The following is a 22,405-nucleotide window of genomic DNA, read 5'->3' on the forward strand; positions in this document are numbered from 1 at the left end:
GAATGGCAATTCTACGATAGAACTTTCCAGTGTGGTTTGGTTTAGATCATGGGTTTTCAAGTTGGTCCCTAGACACTTAGTGGTCAAGTCATGTGATTTTTTATATTTTACTTACTAGTACAATATTTCTGTTGTATAATGTTTTCTGAAATGACAGGACTGTTTTCCTTTGGCTAGCTGACACTGCCTTTTTGCAGTTAGGATGAAATCCCTGGGAGTGTCGATATTTGCAGAGAAAATCTTGAAAACCCCTGGTCTAAACTAGAATGTGAACTGACACTGCCTAGAAGTCCACTAGGTGCTACTATTGACCTATTTGTATTTTAATACTCTGTGCAAAATGTGGTTACATAAATTTGGATTTATAGGTACAGATTGGTAAGCCCTGGCAAATGCTACAAATTGTCAAGGATGTTTAGAAGCCTAACGCACGCATGTAGAAATTGAGTGCAAATGTGTAATTAACTGATTCTCTTGAGGTGGTTTACTAGTATAATTCTCAACTGTTAGCTATATGTATGTGTAAAAGTATCTGGGTTTAATCTAGACTGTAGGTTTGCTTTAAAGTTTGTCTGTAACTCATGTTATCACTCAACTTTCTAGCTGGGGCTGGTGCTCCTGCCTCAGAAGCTCCTGCTGTGCCTGATGCAGTCCAAGCACCTGTATCCCCCGTTTCTCCTGAGAAGTCTGTTCAAACTGCAGGTAGACTAACAATGGATGACATCTTAAACTAACAGTGATCTGGGACTTGCAGTTCTGCTAACAACTTGTTTGTTCTTATGTATTCTCAACTGCTATAACCCTTCCATTTGAAGTGCCAAGTGACATGGGTTTACACAGTCTTTTCACCTGGATCCAGCTCAGACTGGTGGGATTATGGTTTCTTGTGACAGCTGTGTGGGTCTTAAAGTGAAATGGGTTTGGCCAGTTGATTGTGTTGGTGCAAGACATGGCATAAAACTCTCAAGTGGATTAGTGATCTTACTCAGAGGCTAGTATGGGAACTGAAACTCATACCAGTACAGTAGGAGTGCTTTTTCTGAAGTTTGGGTTGAGAGATCTATTATTTTGGCAAAGTAGGGGGAACTTTACTCTGCATTTAATGTGTTTTCTTCCTGATCTGCCAAAATTAAATGTTCTGTTTTCCCAGCACTTCAAACACTAACTTAAAAACAAAATTTAAATTCAAATTTATTTCAGCTATAACTACACTGTTGATTTATATGCAGTCATGGTTCTAAAAAAAAAAATTCTCCCCTGAAAGTGGTGGCTTATGCTAAGTTATGGTTATACAGTTGCTAGTAGTCCTCTAGGATCTATCTGAAGTGGCTGTTTGTCATGCGCCAAGACAGTTCTCTTGGCTATTTGATCAGAAGGACATCATAGCCAAGTGTGATCCAGTTGTCCTCTGACATCCATGTGTACATGCTTTCCAGCTGGGGTCACTGAGCAACATCAGGAGTATTGAGTCCTAACTTGCGCTCTCATTTCCCCCTTGTCCAACCCTAGTCTGGGGGTGTGGAGACCAACTGTGCCTCAATACAGGCATGGCTGAGATCACAGTCCAAGGACAAAACCAGGAATGTTCCTGGTATGTATGCTCCAGTAATGCCATGTGCTGAATTTACCATTAGCACAGCTTGGTTCTGAAATTTTTATCGGGGTACTAGTTTGTATGTTAAAATCTGTATTCCACACTAGAGGACATAGAAATGTGATTTGTGCATCTGACTTAGTGCTTTTAAAGTCATGATTGCATATTGACAGTCCTACCTATTTGCATGTTTCTTGCATATAGATCCATAAATAGGACCTATTAAATGAGTATTTTGAAATCTTTATCCCACCAAGAAATTCCAAGTGTCTTCAATGTGATGCCTGTGCGCTTCAGGTGGTTAATACCATGCTGGTCATTCAGTACAATGTTTGGGTGACCAACATAGTTTATTTTACACTTTGGTGTGGGGGAGGGAATGTTTTTCTTTTTTCTACCTCTTGTCTTTCCAAGTTCTGTAACTTTCTGTCCTTATTCTGTTTTTTTTAATACTCAGTGTTGGCAATAGGCTTATTTAGCATATTAGAACCAATGCACCAAGAACATTTTACCTAAACCAATACACTTTACTGTTGTGTGGTGTCCTTAATTGGTCTCTCAAAATTATCACCTCCAGTGATGGGCTTGTAGACAGTGGAGCACTTAGATGTTTGCCCAAAAAAGTGTTAATTTGAGCAGGCCATTCTACTGGGCTAGTTTCTGCTTTTTTCCAATTGCTTATGCTGGCCTTGCAGCCTCTAATCAGTTATCAAGTCAAAATGTTTGATACTCGGGCTACAGTTTTTTTTGTGGGTGGGGGGGGTTAAATCTAATTGCGCTGAGCATTTTTTTTGTAGTTTGTGACATTTTATGAAAATGTCACAATCATACTTTACTGAAATCCTAGTGACAACACTGATGCTCTTTAAGCTCCTATTGATGGTTTTTTGGTTATCTTCAACAGCTACTATTGAAACCTGTTCTGAGCAGGAATCGGTTTCTTCAGCCAGTGAGTACATACAGGCTGAATATGAACCCAACAGTGCCAATAAGATGGAGCTTTTGGCTGCTACTGACTTGCATGATCCTGATCTTCAGCTTCCATCTCCCCAAATCACCATCAGCAATCATTCTCCATCCCTACTGTCTGCTTCTGTGCTATCCATTGTCCAGCCTCCTTTAGAGTGCTCTCTATCTTCTCCTATCCCTGTTTCTGCTGAGGTGCCCTCTTCACTTACTGCTGGCTCCACCACTGATCAACCACCTTTATCTGCTGACTGTACTGATGCTGTTGATGGGGTACTTTCACCTGACCTGGTTGCTGCTTTTCCCACTGACTCAGTAGCTGCCAGGTCTGATTTGTCTCCATCTGATGGTATTACTGCTATATCTTCAAACACTGAAATAGATTCTGACTTGAGACTGTCCCCATCTGACCATATTACTGTTGCCACTGCTATCCCTGCCTACACTGCTACTACGAGTGTAACTTCAGCTGATGCAGTTGATGGCCCTGCCAATGATCAGCTGCCCTTGCCCACTGACACTCCAGCTGCCCTTTTGATGCACAATCAGCATTGGGCTGATCTGGAGTCAACTGCTGTTTTGCCTGGGTCTGTGAAGGATACTGATGTCACCCCTGATGGTCTTCTATCTTGTGACCGTATTGTTACTACTGTCATGCCCTCTGCTGCTGCAGTTGCTGTTGATCAGCTGTGTTCACTCACTGACACTTTTGTTTCCTCCACCAATGATGGGCAGCCATTGAATGATACAGTTGCCATCCAAGGAGGGCTGTCTTCAGACAGTATTACTGTTGCTAGCATGCTGTTGCCTGCTAATACTGTTGCTGCTGATGGTCCACCTTCATTTGCCCCTGTTACTTCTGTTGTGGCTTTGTCTACTAACTCAGTTACTGCCACTATTTGTCAGCTGCCTTCATCCGCTGACCCTGTTTTTGCTGACGATGGGCTTCCTTTATCTGCTGACTCTGTTACTACCAACTCTGGATTTTCTCCATGTGACAGTATTGCTACCAGTGCTGTGGTTGCTGCCCCTGCCTTTCAACTGCCTTCATCCAGTGATCCCCTAGTTGCCTCTGCTGTGGACATTAAGATTTTGGCTGATATAGTTGCTGAAACTACTGCCACTGCACCTCTGCCCAATGATGCTATTGCTGCTCCTGATGGACTGTCTTTACCTGACAGTATTACTGCAGCCATAGACCCTTCGCCCGCTGAGGCGGTTGCCGCCGATGTTGCTGATCAGCCCGCTGAGGCGGTTGCCGCCGATGTTGCTGATCAGCCCGCTGAGGCGGTTGCCGCCGATGTTGCTGATCAGCCCGCTGAGGCGGTTGCCGCCGATGTTGCTGATCAGCCCGCTGAGGCGGTTGCCGCCGATGTTGCTGATCAGCCCGCTGAGGCGGTTGCCGCCGATGTTGCTGATCAGCCCGCTGAGGCGGTTGCCGCCGATGTTGCTGATCAGCCCGCTGAGGCGGTTGCCGCCGACGTTGCTGATCAGCCCGCTGAGGCGGTTGCCGCCGACGTTGCTGATCAGCCCGCTGAGGCGGTTGCCGCCGACGTTGCTGATCAGCCCGCTGAGGCGGTTGCCGCCGACGTGGCTGATCAGCCCCCTTCGCCCGCTGCCGCCGACGTTGCTGATCAGCCCGCTGAGGCGGTTGCCGCCGACATTGCTGATCAGCCCCCTTCGCCCACTGGGGCGGTTGCCGACGTTACTGATCAGCCCGCTGGGGCGGTTGCCGACGTTACTGATCAGCCCCCTTCGCCCGCTGAGGCGGTTGCCGACGTTACTGATCAGCCCCCTTCGCCCGCTGAGGCGGTTGCCGGCGTTACTGATCAGCCCGCTGAGGCGGTTGCCGGCGTTACTGATCAGCCCGCTGAGGCGGTTGCCGGCGTTACTGATCAGCCCGCTGAGGCGGTTGCCGGCGTTACTGATCAGCCCGCTGAGGCGGTTGCCGGCGTTACTGATCAGCCCGCTGAGGCGGTTGCCGGCGTTACTGATCAGCCCGCTGAGGCGGTTGCCGGCGTTACTGATCAGCCCGCTGAGGCGGTTGCCGGCGTTACTGATCAGCCCGCTGAGGCGGTTGCCGACGTGACTGATCAGCCCCCTTCGCCCGCTGCCGACGTTACTGATCATCCAGCCGAGGCGGTTGCCGACGTTACTGATCATCCAGCCGAGGCGGTTGCCGGCGTTACTGATCATCCAGCCGAGGCGGTTGCCGGCGTTACTGATCATCCAGCCGAGGCGGTTGCCGGCGTTACTGATCATCCCGCCGAGGCGGTTGCCGGCGTTACTGATCATCCCGCCGAGGCGGTTGCCGACGTTACTGATCATCCCGCCGAGGCGGTTGCCGGCGTTACTGATCATCCCGCCGAGGCGGTTGCCGACGTTACTGATCATCCCGCCGAGGCGGTTGCCGACGTTACTGATCATCCCGCCGAGGCGGTTGCCGACGTTACTGATCATCCCGCCGAGGCGGTTGCCGACGTTACTGATCATCCCGCCGAGGCGGTTGCCGACGTTACTGATCATCCCGCCGAGGCGGTTGCCGACGTCACTGATCATCCCGCCGAGGCGGTTGCCGACGTCACTGATCATCCCGCCGAGGCGGTTGCCGACGTCACTGATCAACCCGCCGAGGCGGTTGCCGACGTCACTGATCATGCCGCCGAGGCGGTTGCCGACGTCACTGATCATGCCGCCGAGGCGGTTGCCGACGTCACTGATCATGCCGCCGAGGCGGTTGCCGACGTCACTGATCATGCCGCCGAGGCGGTTGCCGACGTCACTGATCATGCCGCCGAGGCGGTTGCCGACGTCACTGATCATGCCGCCGAGGCGGTTGCCGACGTCACTGATCATGCCGCCGAGGCGGTTGCCGACGTCACTGATCATGCCGCCGAGGCGGTTGCCGACGTCACTGATCATGCCGCCGAGGCGGTTGCCGACGTCACTGATCATGCCGCCGAGGCGGTTGCCGACGTCACTGATCATGCCGCCGAGGCGGTTGCCGACGTCACTGATCATGCCGCCGAGGCGGTTGCCGACGTCACTGATCATGCCGCCGAGGCGGTTGCCGACGTCACTGATCATGCCGCCGAGGCGGTTGCCGACGTCACTGATCATGCCGCCGAGGCGGTTGCCGACGTCACTGATCATGCCGCCGAGGCGGTTGCCGACGTCACTGATCATGCCGCCGAGGCGGTTGCCGACGTCACTGATCATGCCGCCGAGGCGGTTGCCGTCGTCACTGATCATGCCGCCGAGGCGGTTGCCGTCGTCACTGATCAGCCCGCCGAGGCGGTTGCCGTCGTCACTGATCAGCCCGCCGAGGCGGTTGCCGTCGTCACTGATCAGCCCGCCGAGGCGGTTGCCGTCGTCACTGATCAGCCCGCCGAGGCGGTTGCCGTCGTCACTGATCAGCCCGCCGAGGCGGTTGCCGTCGTCACTGATCAGCCCGCCGAGGCGGTTGCCGTCGTCACTGATCAGCCCGCCGAGGCGGTTGCCGTCGTCACTGATCAGCCCGCCGAGGCGGTTGCCGTCGTCACTGATCAGCCCGCCGAGGCGGTTGCCGTCGTCACTGATCAGCCCGCCGAGGCGGTTGCCGTCGTCACTGATCAGCCCGCCGAGGCGGTTGCCGTCGTCACTGATCAGCCCGCCGAGGCGGTTGCCGTCGTCACTGATCAGCCCGCCGAGGCGGTTGCCGTCGTCACTGATCAGCCCGCCGAGGCGGTTGCCGTCGTCACTGATCAGCCCGCCGAGGCGGTTGCCGTCGTCACTGATCAGCCCGCCGAGGCGGTTGCCGTCGTCACTGATCAGCCCGCCGAGGCGGTTGCCGTCGTCACTGATCAGCCCGCCGAGGCGGTTGCCGTCGTCACTGATCAGCCCGCCGAGGCGGTTGCTGATGCATCTGACGGACTGTCTTCATTTGACTGTATTACTGACACTAATGTACATTCACTTGTTGACTCTGCTGCCATTGTAGTTGATCAGCTGACTTTGTCTGCTGTTCCATTCACTATCGACAAGCAGCCTTCGTATGATCCTATGGCTGTTGATAGTCTGCTCTTATCTGCCCCTAATATTGCCACACTGTCTCTGCCTGCTGACACAGTTGCTCTCTCTGGGCTGTCTTTACCTCAAACTGTGGCTGATGTCACAGCTACTGTACCTTTGTCCACCGATCCCATTGCTGCCAGTGCCACTGATGGACCGCTTTCAGCAGACAGCCCTCCAATTGCCCCCATTGGTACCGCTGACTCGCCAGTGTCAGCTAATCCTCTGATCGTTGCAGTGGATGACTTATCAGCTGGCCCTCTAGTTGTTACCCCTCTGGCAACTGATCCACAAGTTGTTGTACCTATGTGTACTACTGAACTATCTTCAGCCACTGCTGCAACTGTTGAGTCACAATTGTCCACTCCCCCTGTAGTTCTTGTTGATTTTTCTATGCACCTCGACTCTCTCTGTGCTGATATGCCTGCTATTGAGCAGACACTGACTATAGTCCCACCTGTTCAACAACTTCAGTCTCCTGACCTGCCTGCTTCAGAGCTACATCCCCTTGTCATTCAGCTTACTTCATCTGACCAAGTTGTTCCTAGTACTGACTTGCTTCTATCTCTTGACCCTTCTGTTAATGCACAGCTTCAGCCTCCCCTGCACGTTTCTACCAAGCTGCCTTCCTCTCTGCCTATTGCTGATTATTCACCTCATGAAACGCCTTCATCCACTAAACTTTCTTTATCTTCAGAATCTAGAGCACCTGTCACTGAATTTCCATCATCTCTCACTCTTCCATCTGCCTCTGTTCAACTCACTACCCCATCCCCTGAATCATCTTCAGCTGCCCAAATTGATGATGATGATGATGAGATGCCGTCTTTGATTTCTGCTGTCGACGAGACTCCCCTCCGCGAAGCTCCTGCCCCACCTGTTATTGAGAAGGCAATTCCCAAGACTGCTCCAACTGGAAAGGAGCCTGTGGTGAAGCAGAATGATGAGGGTATTTAGTTTGGTTGAGGTGTGCATGTAGTAGTGTCCTGCCTAGTTGAGCTGTGCACCTGCATTAAACTTGGGAAGTAAAGGCTTGTCCTATTCAAGTTCATATTTAGGAGAGGCTAACTTTTAAGTGAAGCACTTGGACTCTGTGGAGGAGTGTGACTTATTGGAATATATTTGTCATGTCCTCCAGAATGAATAGAGCAGCTTAAAGTTAGCCTGTCCTTTTGGACAGGAAAATTGTGTGGTTTGAAATCTGTACTTTATGTAAAGTATGTAGCTGAGAATTCCTTGAAAAAGCTAATATGAGCAATGCCAAATATTACATGTCCTCTTACAATTTATCAAATGCATCAATTGTCTTTGGTAGTCTACCTTGGTTTGAGGAATTGCTGTCTCTTTTGGAACAGGTCAATAGGCATAATGTACAAATTTCAACTGTGTCCACAAGGTGTTTAGAGCTTGTGTACTAATGGCAGTGTGGAGTCCATCTTTGTTTCTTCACTATTTATTTCACAAGTAGCGGGGACTTAACACTTGAGTGAACTGGTTTTGACTAGGTTAGTAGTACACTAATCTGTATTAACATCTTGCCTCACATGCTAAAACTGGCCTGCGTACCTCAGCCTGTGAATATTTGCAGCACACTGGTTCTGTTAATATATATAAAAAATTCTAATGAGGACTGTTGTGTATTCTTCATACCCGAACCTTGGGGCAAACTTCTGAACTGTCATTTTGTCCTTCAGAGTTTGCTTATATTTTAAAACCCAGATTGTCTTGCAATTTTGTGTTTGCCTATTTTCTGCACACAGGATGAGCATTGCAGGTATGAATCCGGAGAATTGAAACCACCTGTATATGTTGGCGTGTTGTCTGGTACCAAGAACATTCATGCTAACCTTGAAAGCTTTTATTGCATGGTGTGAAAGCTTAACCAGTAGACAGCATTGTGATCTCCAGATCTATTTTTTTCCCCCTTGTCTACAAAAGATTGAAGGTAAAAAGTTTCTGTCATGCCACAAAGGTGCTTTTTACCACGTATCATTGGGTTTTGAGGTTTGTTGCTCATAGCTTCATAGAAATAGATCAAAATGTCAAAGTTGCACCTTTTTTAAATAAAACTGTTGTACAGGGTTAAAGCTTTAATGCACAAGTTTATACTTTTCTCCACCTTAGCATGGCTGCCTGTTTAAACATGGTTATGGTAACTAATATAAAGTGGTGGTCCTCACTTTTTTTTTCCAGATGAATATCACCTTTCCTTTGAAACTCACTTATAATCCCACAAACCTAGAAAATGTGCAGAGTACTGTATTAAATATGTGACATTTTGTAGGGTCTGGGACAGAATCGGACAGCGATGAATCAGTACCAGAACTGGAGGAACAGGATACAGCGCAGTCAGCGACACAACACGCTCAGGTGTGTCCGCAAATATGTGAATATAAACACTATTGTGTAGGTGCGGTTCTTCAAATATTATTTTGATTGCACACATCTGTGTTCTCTCTTCACTTCCTCTTAAGACATTGACTCACACTGGAATATGGTTGGGTTGCCAGCAGCCCTCCACTGGCTCACCCAAATGGCCATTCTTCATGTGAGTGCCTAGACAGTGAGAGCAGGCTGTGGGCCTGAATATATAGATTTCACAATGCTGGGACTAAATATTTGTTTTGGGAGTTGGGGGGGGGAGGAGGGAGGGAGAATGATACAATTCTGGCAAATATGTCTAATTCACTTGCTCCACATGGCCATTCACGTACTATTTGCTGCCACTCTCATCCACTCGGCTCCAGCAGTAACACCTTCAGATATATTTAGTGTCAGAAGAGAGCTTTGAGAAGTTTTCAGTAACTTCTGACTGCAACGCAACTTCCAGTTGATTCTGTGAGTCACAATGTATGCTGGCTCTAGATGTTCAAAGAACAGAAGTGCTCGCACTCCAGCTTGGATTCAACAAAGACAGATGCAGGCATTGCCTGCAGAGAGTAAGTTATCTGCTTTCATATTGGTCTCTTTGTAAATGAAAGGGGATCTGCATGTCAGCCAAATGTGCTACATAGTGGGATTTAAGTTTGAATGTTGGCTTGCATCACTTTTGGTGGGGAAGAGCTGAATAATGTAGCTAAGGACTGCATCTTTACACTAATGTTTACTGTGTAAAAGTATCTTATGTATATTTCCCTCTGAGCCATTTGTGCAAGTTTTGTTTTGAGAGTGGAATAAAAATGAAAATTATTTCACCTATTCCTCTCTTGAAAGTGGTATATTGTTCTGAAGGTGTGATTCCTTGGGAAATCATGGCCTGGAATTTCCTCTGCATTTGTTCCTCGTAATCTGGGTGTCAACAAATTACGTGGCTTAGAAAAGTGTGGAAATTTGGGCATGTTAGGCGCATAACTACAATATGCCTAAGTCTCCACACTTTTATATCTGTCCATCAAACCCTCCGTCTGAACAAATCTCCGCTCACACAACTGATCGCCCCCAACTCATGAGTGCACCATCCAACTGTGCCTGTTTTTGGGTTGGGGGGAGGGGGGGGTCTCAACATCACTAGATTTTCCGTTGTTTTTCTGGTCTATTAATTGCAATTTTTAGCGTTTTATAAAAAATAAAAAAAATCTAACCTCAGACCTGCTGTGTTTTCTGTTTCTTTTCATGCATTTTTATGGCACGAGTATAAGTCACATTAAATATGTCATTATGTACAAGTCCCATTTTAAAAATTGAAAAGCTTCCCCAATTGCAGCTTCTTAAACACGCTGTGCCTGATGTGCATGAATGATGGTTAAATGAATTGACACTTAAAATTTAAGATCCAAAGAAGAAATATACTGGTGTGGGTTTGATGTTTCCTTTGGCTCCAATTATTTATATTGATTTATGCCCATTTTAAATCTGGGCATATTCTAATGAGATTGGGGAATACTTGGGCATAACTTTACAGCGGTAAATTGGGCAATTTCGGGTGCGGCTTGCACCCAAGGAGGGAATGCCAGGCCGCATGTGTTTAGATAGTGCTGATGAATTTTTGACTGGGAGCATGGATAGCCAAATCATATCCTGTCGACAACACTCCCTTTTCCAACACTAGATAGCGTCCAAGGATAGGAACCTTTCATTTTACTGCTGCTTTAAATGAATGCTAACTCCACAGACCCATGTCAAACCTGGGACCCTTCTGGTTTATATGGCTCCGTACCATTACACATGCACTTATCTACAGCCATAGAGGTGCCCTTGTGTTATGTGCTTAAAGTGGAGTTTGTCTGTTTTGTGGGCATTTGCTTACTGTACATGGTTGATTTAAATTACCTTTTTTCTTTCAAAGCTTGCAGCGGCAGCTGAAATAGATGAAGAACCAGTCAGCAAAGCAAAACAGAGCAGAAGTGAAAAGAAGGCACGGAAAGTGAGTAAATGTTTCTCACTTGCAATGTATTATAATTTGTGTAAGAGTAAAGCTGTTCATGCTCTCTGTTTACTGGAAAGTTAAAACACTTGCCTCTTCTACATTTTGTGCAAGATATAATGGGTTGATCACAAGAAAGTAATTGTTTTGCAATTTGTTTATTTTTGGTTCCTGTTTGGAGCAGTTACTTAACCCCATGTGTTAAAAGTCTGGATTGTTGTATGTCTATAATAGGGTGGTGGTTTGCTGGAGCATGGATTTGCTATTACAATTTCCTAACATTGGGTTCATGATGTTGGACTGTACTGGTGGGAGAGGGAAGAGCCAAAATTATCTCCTGTTTGCATCTCAGCTGGTTACAGAGCAATGTTTGTGGGTACCTAGGTGTCAATTTTGTTTGGGGGGGGGGGGGGGGGGTGGTGAGTGAAGAAAGAGAAACGGAAGTGTTCTCTCAAAGCCCTCCAACTAAACTAAATCTGTATTTGCAACTGTTGCCCTATTCAAACATGCTAGATTTTTAAAACTGAACAGTAACCTCACAGCAAAGTTCTGTTAAAATTCAGAACTTTCCTGAAAGTCCTTGTTTTCCTTGCAGGCAATGTCAAAGCTGGGGCTTCGCCAGGTTACTGGTGTAACCAGAGTCACGATAAGGAAATCAAAAAATATCCTGTTTGTCATCACAAAACCAGATGTCTACAAGAGCCCTGCATCAGATACCTATATTGTTTTTGGTGAAGCTAAGGTAAGCTAATGTGAATCTGTCTAAAAATTGTTAGGGCTTTTATCTAACTTTTGAGTGTCTCACCAGCAAAACTAATGAGTGTGAAGGTCCTTTTGTGAAGCTGTGTCCTTGTTGAAGCTTATTGCAGTCATGGCAAATTTTGTCTCCCTTCCTCATGCTGACATTGTGATATAATCTGAAATAATCCATGAAGCTACCCAGTTACTATTGATGGACCGCTCTACAGCAGCCTTTGTTTTTTTCCGATGCAGTAAGCTCCTTGTGTCCCGTTGCGGTGACCTGAGTCAGCCACATGATGTTTGGAGAGGGGAGTGCTAGGCAATAAGCAAGAGAGATGGAAAGGCTCAGTTTAGTTTGTATTTCTATGCCTCTAATTCAGTGTGGGTATGAACCCTATCCCTGAAGTGGGTGGTCTGCATGTGATGTATAGCAAATTTCAGGATGCATATAGCTGCATGTATAAATTGGGTAGTGAGAAGTGAGAATAGACTCATTCTTTGCAATTGCTAGAATAGTTTGTGTATAAATCGGGTGTCTTTCAAGTTGAGATTCTGTATCCTCTTATCCTATCTAAAGCTATTGCTTTTAAAGAGTGGTATTAGCAATAGGTAGAAAGTGATGGTTCTTAGGCAATGGAAGTAACTTAATGTTTATGCTTATCTGCTTAGATTGAAGATCTATCTCAGCAAGCTCAACTGGCTGCTGCAGAGAAATTCAAGGTACAGGGAGAATCTGTTGCCAACATCCAAGAAAACACACAGACTCCGACTGTACAGGAGGAGAGTGAAGAGGAAGAGGTATGTTTATATCCTATTACTTTGTCTTCTGTTTGCTGTCTGGTACACCTGCCCAGATCAGATCTGGTATCACTTCAATTTCATTCTGGATCCAACCAAACTGATGTACAGACCGGGTGTGCCTCTGGAAGTAGGAACATAGGAACAGGAGTAGGCCATTCAGCCCCTCGTGCCTGTTCCACGATTCAATTAGATCATGGCTAATCTGTACCATAACTCCATCTACCCTAACAAAAAATCTATTTATCTCCGTTTTGAAATTTTCAGTTGACCCCCGCCCCCAGCCTCAATAGTTTTTTGGGGGGGATGGGGGGCAAGTTCCAGATTTCCACTGTCCTTTGTGTGAAGTGCTTCTTGACATCACCCCTATATGGCCTAGCTCTAATTTTAAGGTTATGTCCTCTTGTTTTCCACCCCCCCCCCACAGAGGAAATAGTTTCTCTCTATCTACCCTATCAAATCCTTTAATCATCTTAAACACCTCAATTAGATCACCCCTTGCTCTTCTATACTCAAGGGGATACAAGCCTAGTCTATGCCACCTCTGTAATTTAAACCTTTTAGCCCCGGTATCATTCTGGTGAATCTGCACTGCACCCCCTCTAAGGCCAATATGTCCTTCCTGAGGTGCAGTGCCCATAAATGTTCGCCTTTTTAAAATGTGGAGCAGCATATCATTGTGTATTGTTTTAAACTCCGTGATCTTTCTCCCCCTCAAGGCATTTACTGCTTGCTAGGGTTGGGTTCACTGGCACCATCACCCTCCAGTGCTTCATCCCAAGTGGCGGCTGTTCATATGTAATCCTTAACTGAGTGTTGGCAGGCTATCCGATTGTGGAGGGCAACACAGCTGAATCCTCATCTGTTTGTCCACATGCTGTTGTAACTGGATAGTGATCAGTCAGTTTTGGTGCCTATATTTCTCCCCTTCTTCCCCCCCCCCCCCCCCCCCCATGGGAAAAAGTGCTTGGGCCCTGGTAGAAATTGGCAAACTTGGCAAAGACCAGGCAATAAACCCTGGAGCCTACCTGTTCTGTATGACTCAACTACACATTGGATAACCACTGAGTTATTGATTTTGGAAGGGGGGAGTGGAGAAAGAGACCCAATGGCCATTTTGAGCTGCAGTCAAGGAACGGGAATAAACTTCAAGGTATTTTCTTGTACTAATATTTGTAGGTGTGAATTTTGAGCCTTCCCATTGACGTTAATATCTAATCCAGGTTATTTTGCTTAAATTTAAGCACCTAAACATAGTTTGTAGAGCTACCATATTTATTAGAAATTTTGCACTATCTGCATGTTTTTATTTGAAATAACTTGTGGATGCTGTGGTGTGCTATTGTAAGCATATTGTGCCTTGTAGAAAGATATAGGTTCACTGTGTTTTCTCATGGACAGTTGGGAATGGTATGTGGCCCTGGGATTGACTAAAGATGGAAGGAAAAGAAGTTGGAGAAAATAGAAAATAACTTTTTTTTCTTTAGGTCGATGAGACTGGTGTGGAGGTTAAGGACATTGAACTGGTCATGTCTCAGGCCAATGTGTCCAGGGCTAAGGCTGTCCGGGCGTTGAAAAATAACAACAACGATATTGTAAATGCTATTATGGTAAGTCCTGTTTTTACATTTGTCTTAGCGATGTGATCTGTATTAATTGGGGGTGGAGGCTGGGAAGGGAAAGAGTTGTAATAAGATTGCTGACTTATTAAAAATTAATATAATACTGACAGGACTGTTGCAGTAATGATGGACTATGGAGAATAGATGTTTCCAAATTTATTCTACCGTTGTCGTTTCTGCTTTAATCTATATGGCTGGATGTGATGAATGTTGTATGATGTTTCTGATAACTATTTTATTTTTGCAGGAGTTGACGATGTAAGCGTCAGAAAATGCAAGATTGATTGTCCCTTTGGTGCAGCTTCAGTACATTTGTACCATTTATATTGATAAACCTCAAATAAAAATGTGGCTTGAAATAGTTAAATTTGTTCAGACTGGTTTCTCTCGTGCAGATTTAAGTACCAATAAAAGTTCCTTCGTAAGTAGGTACCACGTAAATGAGATTGGAATAATCCCTTGGGTTTGCACTTCCTTCCCCACATGAGTTCCAGAACTTGATTGTGGAGAGTGGTTGACTTTTTTCACCAGCAAATTGGAGTGATTCATCCCTAGACTGCTATTGCACACTTGGCATGGTATAAAACAGCACTTGCTTGGATGTTTGAAACAAATGGCTGTTTGTAAAAAGATTGTCTTCCCAATATGTAGATGCTTTGACACAGGTGAAAAATCGTACAACTGCCACATTTTTAAGATTATATTGGCCTGTTGCTACTATCAACTGCACTTGTATTCTTTGTTACCAATTGCCTTCAAGGTTTGAGAAAATGTAATTCAAATGAAATGAATGCTGGTATACATGAAAGTGTTGACTCTCATGAGACACTGACCACCACCTTTAATACAGATTAGTAAGGTGAATTATATTCAATTTTTAAGGATAGACCTCATGGCTTCTGGTTTTGACTACTCTATTCTGATGTCCTAAAGCTTAGTTCTTGTGATAAGGCATTTCCGTTTTCTTTAAATTTATGTAGATATTGGATTTATCTTAAGTTGTAAAGGTAACATAAGCATACAACATGGAGTGAACAAGAGAAATTGTCTCCTCCATCCCAAAGCAATAACCTGAAGATGTATATTGGAACTTGGCACAGTGCAACAATCGTATTAAGTGCTTGTGAAATGTTTTTGCCCTTAATCTAATTATTTGTGAATATTGAGTTGCTTGCAGATCACCGACCACATGCACTCTTTCAATTACTGTTTAAATAGATTAAGTTATTTCAACATCAAAGCAGTCTAAAATGTGTACTGCATGATGTACTTAGTTTTTAGTGCAGTTGGAAAGATGAGTCTCGCTAAGGTTGGATTGTTTTCTGGGTGGGGCACTGATAACTGATTCAGTGTTGTCGGGCCTATTGTACCACCTGCTTTGTTGAGTGTCCATTGTGCTCGCTGCAGTGATCACACCATGAAAACTGGCCGACCAGAACCCAATGAGCTGTGCCAGAATTGCTGCAGTCACTCATAGCAGCTTTGCTAACTAATTGAGGCAAATTTGTGGAGTGCCAACTTGAGCCCATGCAAATGAAGGTGCAACATTCTCTAAAACCAGACAATTTGGTTTCTTGCATTAACATTACTTGAATATGCTGAATGAACAAGATGCATATAGTTTTCATTGTTGCTGGTTGGATTTACAATGAAAAGATTCAAGCCACTGAGCTAGGGGGAAGAGGGTGAACTGCACTTCACATCCCTAGAGTTTTCAGCGTTTAAGTTACTGCACTGGCACAAAGAAAATATTTTGCAGCTCAGTGAATTCATTGTTGTGCTTGCTATATGCCAATTCCCTTGCGCGCATCAAGTAGTGAACAACTGACCCACGTTTTTGACTGGTACTGTGAAGTGCTAAATCAAGCATCGGCATGGCAATTTCACCTGAGTCAGGCTTGTCGCTTTCAACCCCACTCCAGACTTGGGTTGCAAAATCAAGGCTGGGACTTCAGTGCATTTATGAATGTTGCATCGTCCTTCAGATGAGATATTAAACTGGGGTTCCATCTGCTTGTTCAGGTGGGCACAAAGATTTCTATTACCCTATTCTAGAGTCTAGAACTAGGGGTCATAGTCTCAAGATAAGGGGTTGGCCATTCAAGACTGACAGGAATTTCTTCACTCAGTTGAATCTTTGGTATTCTCTACCCCAGAGGACAGTATACTCAAGACAGATCGATTAGATTTTTGGACACTAAGGGAATCAAGGGATATGGGGAGGGTGGGAAAGTGGAGTTGAGGTAGATCAGCCATGATACTGAATGGCACAGGCTTGAGGGGCCTAATGACCTACACATGCTCCTTTTTCTTATGTTCTTGTTGTTCGAAGAGGAGCAGGCAGCTCTTTTGGTATCCTGGTCAATACTTCTCCATCAACCAATGCCACTAAAAGCCGTTTAACTGGCTATTCCTCTTATTTGCTGTGCGCAAAATGGCTGCTGTTTTTACCACAACAATGACTGCACTTCAAAAAGTAACTCGTGTGAAGCACTTTGTGATATTTGAGATGTGCTCAGGTACTATGTTCAAGTTCATTATTAACTGTTGGCAGAAACCTGGCTATAACTAGAACAGATAGTCAGCTTTGCATTCAACTTAATCGGTATTACACCAATGCTGGCTGCTATAGATGTCTAAAATGGCGGTTACATATGAAACTCTAATTTTTAAAAAAAACATTTTTAAGTAGTCTGGTTCGATTAAAGAATTAGATAACAAAATTGGTGAATCCCATATTTAAATTTAAATGCCCACCAAACATCAATTTAACTTTTTTTTCTCCTTCCTTCCTCTTCCCCCTCCCTTTCTCTTTCCTTCCCCCCCCCCCCCCCCCCCCAAAATGACTGGATAAGCTTGAGATGGGGATAGATGGCAACCAATTCAAACTTGAGACCCTCTCCCCCACCTTCAACCTGCATAGTGCTGTGCAGTGTGGTCCCCCTTGCACAGTAACCCCTACTAGGTTTGCACCTCCCCCATGTGGTACCTCCAGTAAAGGTTTCTTTTATGGTCATGACATCGTGTGTATTTATTGTATTGCAAACCAGAGATGAGTGTGAATAGATTTAAGACCCTGTCTACATCTGAAATTGTGGCGTATAACTTGCTATATTAAGAGGGCTGTTTAAATTTTGTTGCATATAAAATGTTCTTTGTTACTTTTGTGTCAGATCATGGCAACAGCTGTGGATCAATAACCAATTGGGTCTTGACCAAAATTGTTTAGAATTGGCTGCTAGGAGGAATAACACTGGGTTGAGCATTTATTTCCCTAGGAAGATGTGACCTCAATAGAGAAATTAGCACATGTTGGTTTGAATTAAGAACAGGGCAGTTAAGAATTGAATTAAGTACAATTATTACCTGTCCATGATCAGTATCCCTCAGATTGCTGAGCTTAGTAATTCTTAACTTGCGCACTCATTACTCTTAAAATGTTCATACTGGGTTTTTTGCACTGTGGCGTATTCATATGAATCGATGTTTTTGGCATCCTGATGTCTTAGTTGGTAAGATATTGCCTGGTGTTGAAGGCCTGGCCTGATCTCGGCTGGTGCCTACGATCAGACAGGGTTCCTGCTTCTGATCACTATCTCTTATAAAGTGTGCATGCATGGGCATTGGGTAAGGACAGGATTAGGTTCATAGCTATGATGCCTTCTGCTGTCATATGCCACTTAGGTAAGGTGCCAACCTTCATGAAACTTACCCAGAGTGTGTGCTTTAAAGTGAGGGGGAGCAAATTGCATGTGGGGGTGCAGTAGAGGTTCTTGTTGACAAGCTATTTGCTGTATTTGGTTTATTTTGCATATGATGGAAGACTTTTGTCAAACTTCTAATATATATAAAAAAAATACTAATTGTCTTGACCTTCCAATAACTGTCTTGATATACTTTTGTTAATGGATGTAGTTTCCCCCTGTGGCACTGATGTAGTCCAAAAAGGATCCAGGTTCATTCTGACACAAAGCTTTGAAATGTAATGAACAGTGAGGAGAATAGTAAAAGACTTCATGAGGTCATACAGGTGAAATAAGTGAAGTGATGCATTGTGGGAGAAAGATTAGAGAGGCAATATAAACTAAATGATACAATTTTAATGGGGGTACAGGAACTGACACCTGGGGGTTCACAACTTTTGATGGTGGCAGGACAAGTTGAGAAGGCTTTTTTTTTAAAAAGTGCAAACGGGGATCTTGTTTTATAAACCAAGACAGTAAATAAGGAGAAACTGTTTCCACTGGCGGGTGGGTTGATAACCAGACGACACCAATTTAAGATAATTGGAAAGAACCGGGGAGATGAAAAATTAAAAAATATACTATATATTTAATATATTCACACACCATGTAGGTATGAGATTGCTGAGCAAATGGGTAAAAACACAACTTCTATAGGGGACAAAACTATTGGATATCCAAAAGAAATCGTCTGACATTGCTCAGAATAGTAGAATATGCTGTTTCTACAATAGTTATACCATGTAGCATACAATATTATAATATCTGGGACATTCACAGACCAATTGAAGTCTCTTCCTGTAACTGGTTCTTTCCCAGTAATTTTTCCTGCATTGACTCTAATCTTTTTCCCCCACACATTTCCATAGTGTTACTATTTTGCTTTTACCTCACCTTTTCTATAAGTCTCTTTTCTGTGGATCTCCCAATCTCTGGCTTTCAAAAGTTGTGGAAGACCAGTGGAGATTCAAAACATCAGAGGTTGGAAGAAATGAGTGGCTAGAGGCAGGACACTCAGGCCAGCAAACCTAGCTCTGGCAGGGAAATTGTGCTTGTGGAATAGAGGCTGAGGAAAGGTCCTTGGCTAGAATGGGAGGGCTGAGATAGAAAAAATCCCAGCTGAGAATGAAGGCAACAGTAAACCTAAGGCTGTTTAAAGAGGGGCAGACTTATGCAGGTGAAAATTGTTGGAATGCAATTTTATGATATAGATAAGTGACTTTATTTAGTTTTTATGATAAATTAACTTCAGATATGTATCAACAACTACTTTGCAATTATATAGCTCCTTTTAATATAGTAAAATGTTCCCAGGCTCAGGAGCATAGTCGGACAAAAATTGACAGAGCCAAAGAATGAGATACTAGGATAGGTGACTAAAAGCTTGATCAAAGCTAGATTTTAAGGCGTGTCTTAGAGAAGCAAGGTGGTAGAGGTTTAGGGAAGGGAATTCCAGGGAAGAGAATTCGAGTTTAAAGCTTAGACTGCTGAAGGCATAGCCACCAATGGTTTTGGGGGGGGGGGGGGGGGGGTGCACAAGGCCAGAACTGGAGGAATGCAGAGTTCTTGGAGGGTTATAGGGCTGGAGAAGGTTAGAGATAGGGAGAGGCAAGGCCATTTGCGATTTGAACACTGGTGAGAATTTTAAAATTGAGGTGTTGGACCAGGAGCCAATTTCAGATACAGAACACAGGTGATTAGTGAATGGGACTTGATTAGGATACAGGCAGCAGAGTTTTGGGTGAGCTCTAGTTTATGGAGAGTGGAAGATGGGAGGCTGGTCAAGAGAGCATTTGAATAGTCAAGTCTGGAGGTAACAAAATCTCGGATGAGTGTTTCAGCAGCAGATAAGCCAAGACGGGCAGAGATTAGGTGTTATGTAGGTGGAAGTAGGCATTTTTTGTGATTGTTGTGAGGTCGAAAACTCGACTTGTGGTCAAACAGGACGCTGAAGTTGTGAACAGTCTGGTTCAGCTTGTGATAGTATACTAGATTGTGAGAAGCCAAAATGGTTGCTGAAGTCACTTTGGAAAAAATCTTGATTCTTTGGATTTTTTTCTGGCAGTAGTTTTTCTTGATAGTTCTCTGTAATTTGTTACCTATGTAGTCATTTTTGAGGCTATTAAAAGTGAGGTAATGCATTTTGGGAGAAAAAGCAAGAATACAGAATAAAGAGGGGGGGGCTTGTGATATGGACAATAGCCAATGGGTGGAACCCAATAATTCAAATTCATCTCCAATTAAGGAAGCCATAGGTGTGTAACTGTCTTGCCAGGTAAAAATTGAGCTGTTGATAATAGAAGTTAATATTTAAAATGTTAAACCTGCCTGAAATAAATCTGAGAATTCAATCTCCAGTTTAAGCCTGGACAAAGCACAGAAACTCTAATCCTCACAATGACTGGAGAACTCTTCAACTCAGAGAAACTTACAGGTGCATGCTGGGAAATTCTGTAAACGGCACTTGCTCAAAATGCAATGATGTGATTGGTAATGCGTGTCAACTGTCCTGGGTGGGAAAATATCCAGCTAAACTCGCCTAGGCTTTTAAGACGATTGGAGGTCTTAAAGTAAAGACTTTAATGAAGGTGTTAAAAGACCATTCAGTGTTTAAATTGAATAGTTGGGAAATGTGTAACTTTGTTTTTATCATGTCTAAGACTTTATTTTGGATATTAGAAATTTCAGTTCCTCAGGAACAAGTGTTGTGACTTGATTGGTTCACCTTTTATTGGTCGGTTCTCCTGGCTGGTCATTCAAGATTGGCTGTGTTTAAACATTCTTAATAGTTTCTCATTTGTTTTCTAGCCACTTTCCTCACTTTTGGTTTGTTTGTTCCTTACCAGCACCTTATCATAGTATCATAGGTACAGCACAGGAGGCAGCCATTCAGCTCATCGAGCCTGTGCTGGCTCTTTGAAAGAGCTATCCAATTAGTCCCACTCCCCCCTGCTTTTACCCCATAGCCCTGTAAATTTTTCCCCTTCAAGTATTTATCCAATTCCCTTTTGAAAATTATTATTGAATCTGCTTCCACCACCCTTTCAGGCAGTACATTCCAGATCATAACTTGCTGTTTTTTTTTAAAAGTTTCCTCAATTGCCTCTGCTTCTTTTGCCAATCACCTTAAATCTGAGTCCTCTGATTACTGACCCTTCTGTCATTGGAAACAGTTTCTCCTTATTTACTCTATCTAAACCATTCATGATTTTGAACACCTATCAAATCTCCCCTTAACCGTCTGTTCTAAGGAGAACAACCCCAGCTTCTCCAGTCTCTCCACATAACTGAAGTCCCTCATCCCTGGTACCATTCTAGTAAATCTCCTCTGCACTCGCTAAGGCCCTGACATCCATCCTAAAGTGTGGTGTCCAGAATTGAACACAGCTGAGGCCTAACCAGTGTTTATAAAGGTTTAGTATAATTCCTCGCTTTTGTGCTCCATGTCTCTCCTAATGAAGCCCAGGATCCCATATGTTTTAACAGCTTTCTCAACTTGTCCTGCCACCTTCAAAGATTTGTGTACATGGAGGCCCAGGTTTCTGTTCCTGCACTCCCTCTAAAATTGTACCATTTAGTTTATATTGCCTCTCATTCTTCTGACCAAAATGATCACTTCACACTTCTGTTAAATCTCATCTGCCATGTGTCTGCCCATTTCACCAGTCTATGTCCTCCTGAAGTCTGTTACTATCCTCATTGTTTACATTTCTGAATTTCAATCTGCAAACTTTGAAATTCTACCCTCTATATAACCCAAGTCTGGGTCATTAATATATATCAAAAAGAACAGTGTTCTAACACTGATCCCTGGGGAACACTGCTGTATACTTCCCTCCAGTCTGAAAAACAACTGTTCACCACTACTCTCTGCTTATACTTGCAGCAGCACATCCTTTTTATATTCTAAACCTTTTGCTATGCAGCCCAGTATTCCATGAACCCTGAGCTACAAAACTATTTAGAAAAAAAATAAAAACTAGTGTATTTCCTTCATGTGTAGGCTACCTGGCCCATATCCATACTGAATTTGCCAACTGCTGTGGGAATACATCAGAATTAAGCAGCTCTACTATGGGGCATGCACCATTTAGTACATTCATCATAGGGGAGATAAGGGGCCTTTTGTGTCGACCCTCATTAGCAGGGACATACAGGAGAGCTGAGGCCATTAGTGCGCCCAGCAGATGTAGGGTTTGATCTGAAGATTTTGATCCACTGCCTGAATATGGTGCCAAAGATCATTTGCTTGAGTACAGTGAGCAGAAATTAACACTCCACCTAACCTGTGCCTAGGGTGAGTACTAGGGTAGTGGTGCACCACATTGAATATGGGCATCTGGTGGTGTCTCCTGAGTGGCGACCCATTTGAGTCCTGTTTAGTCAGTATGGACTAGAGCTGGGGCGACCATGTCCAGTCTGGTGGCTCAAGATCTTGGTCGGTATTTTGTAGTCAGCAGGAATAAAAGTCTGAGCAGAGAGAGAGATCTTTGTCCACATTTGTGTATTAATGTGCTTGTGGCTGCCT

The 22,405-nt window shown here is 44.4% G+C and overlaps 2 protein-coding genes across 11 annotated transcripts in view; both read left to right on the plus strand.

Annotated features, from left to right (window-relative positions):
• The window catches only part of naca (nascent polypeptide associated complex subunit alpha), a 36,452-nt gene extending 21,951 nt beyond the window's left edge, over positions 1-14,501 (plus strand). For 6 of the 10 annotated variants that reach the window (XM_067976513.1, XM_067976516.1, XM_067976519.1 and 3 more), the window contains 9 exons: positions 604-702; positions 2,499-2,543; positions 7,308-7,559; positions 8,895-8,980; positions 10,896-10,973; positions 11,569-11,715; positions 12,384-12,512; positions 14,000-14,122; positions 14,382-14,501. In XM_067976513.1, the coding sequence (XP_067832614.1) occupies positions 604-702; positions 2,499-2,543; positions 7,308-7,559; positions 8,895-8,980; positions 10,896-10,973; positions 11,569-11,715; positions 12,384-12,512; positions 14,000-14,122; positions 14,382-14,396 (974 nt within the window). In that variant the 3' untranslated portion in view covers positions 14,397-14,501. The remainder of the gene's footprint in view (positions 1-603; positions 703-2,498; positions 2,544-7,307; positions 7,560-8,894; positions 8,981-10,895; positions 10,974-11,568; positions 11,716-12,383; positions 12,513-13,999; positions 14,123-14,381) is intronic. The other 4 variants (XM_067976522.1, XM_067976520.1, XM_067976521.1 and 1 more) reach the window with 2 other exon arrangements.
• On the plus strand, positions 2,551-7,303 carry LOC137306871 (fibrous sheath CABYR-binding protein-like; the record flags this gene model as incomplete). The annotated part of the gene is made up of 1 exon (XM_067976261.1): positions 2,551-7,303. A coding segment is annotated over exon 1 (4,716 nt), but the record flags the coding sequence as incomplete, so codon positions are not given.
• Positions 14,502-22,405: the final 7,904 nt, after the last annotated feature.

The sequence above is a fragment of the Heptranchias perlo genome, chromosome X (assembly GCF_035084215.1).
Source record: "Heptranchias perlo isolate sHepPer1 chromosome X, sHepPer1.hap1, whole genome shotgun sequence".
NCBI classification, from domain to species: domain Eukaryota; kingdom Metazoa; phylum Chordata; class Chondrichthyes; order Hexanchiformes; family Hexanchidae; genus Heptranchias; species Heptranchias perlo.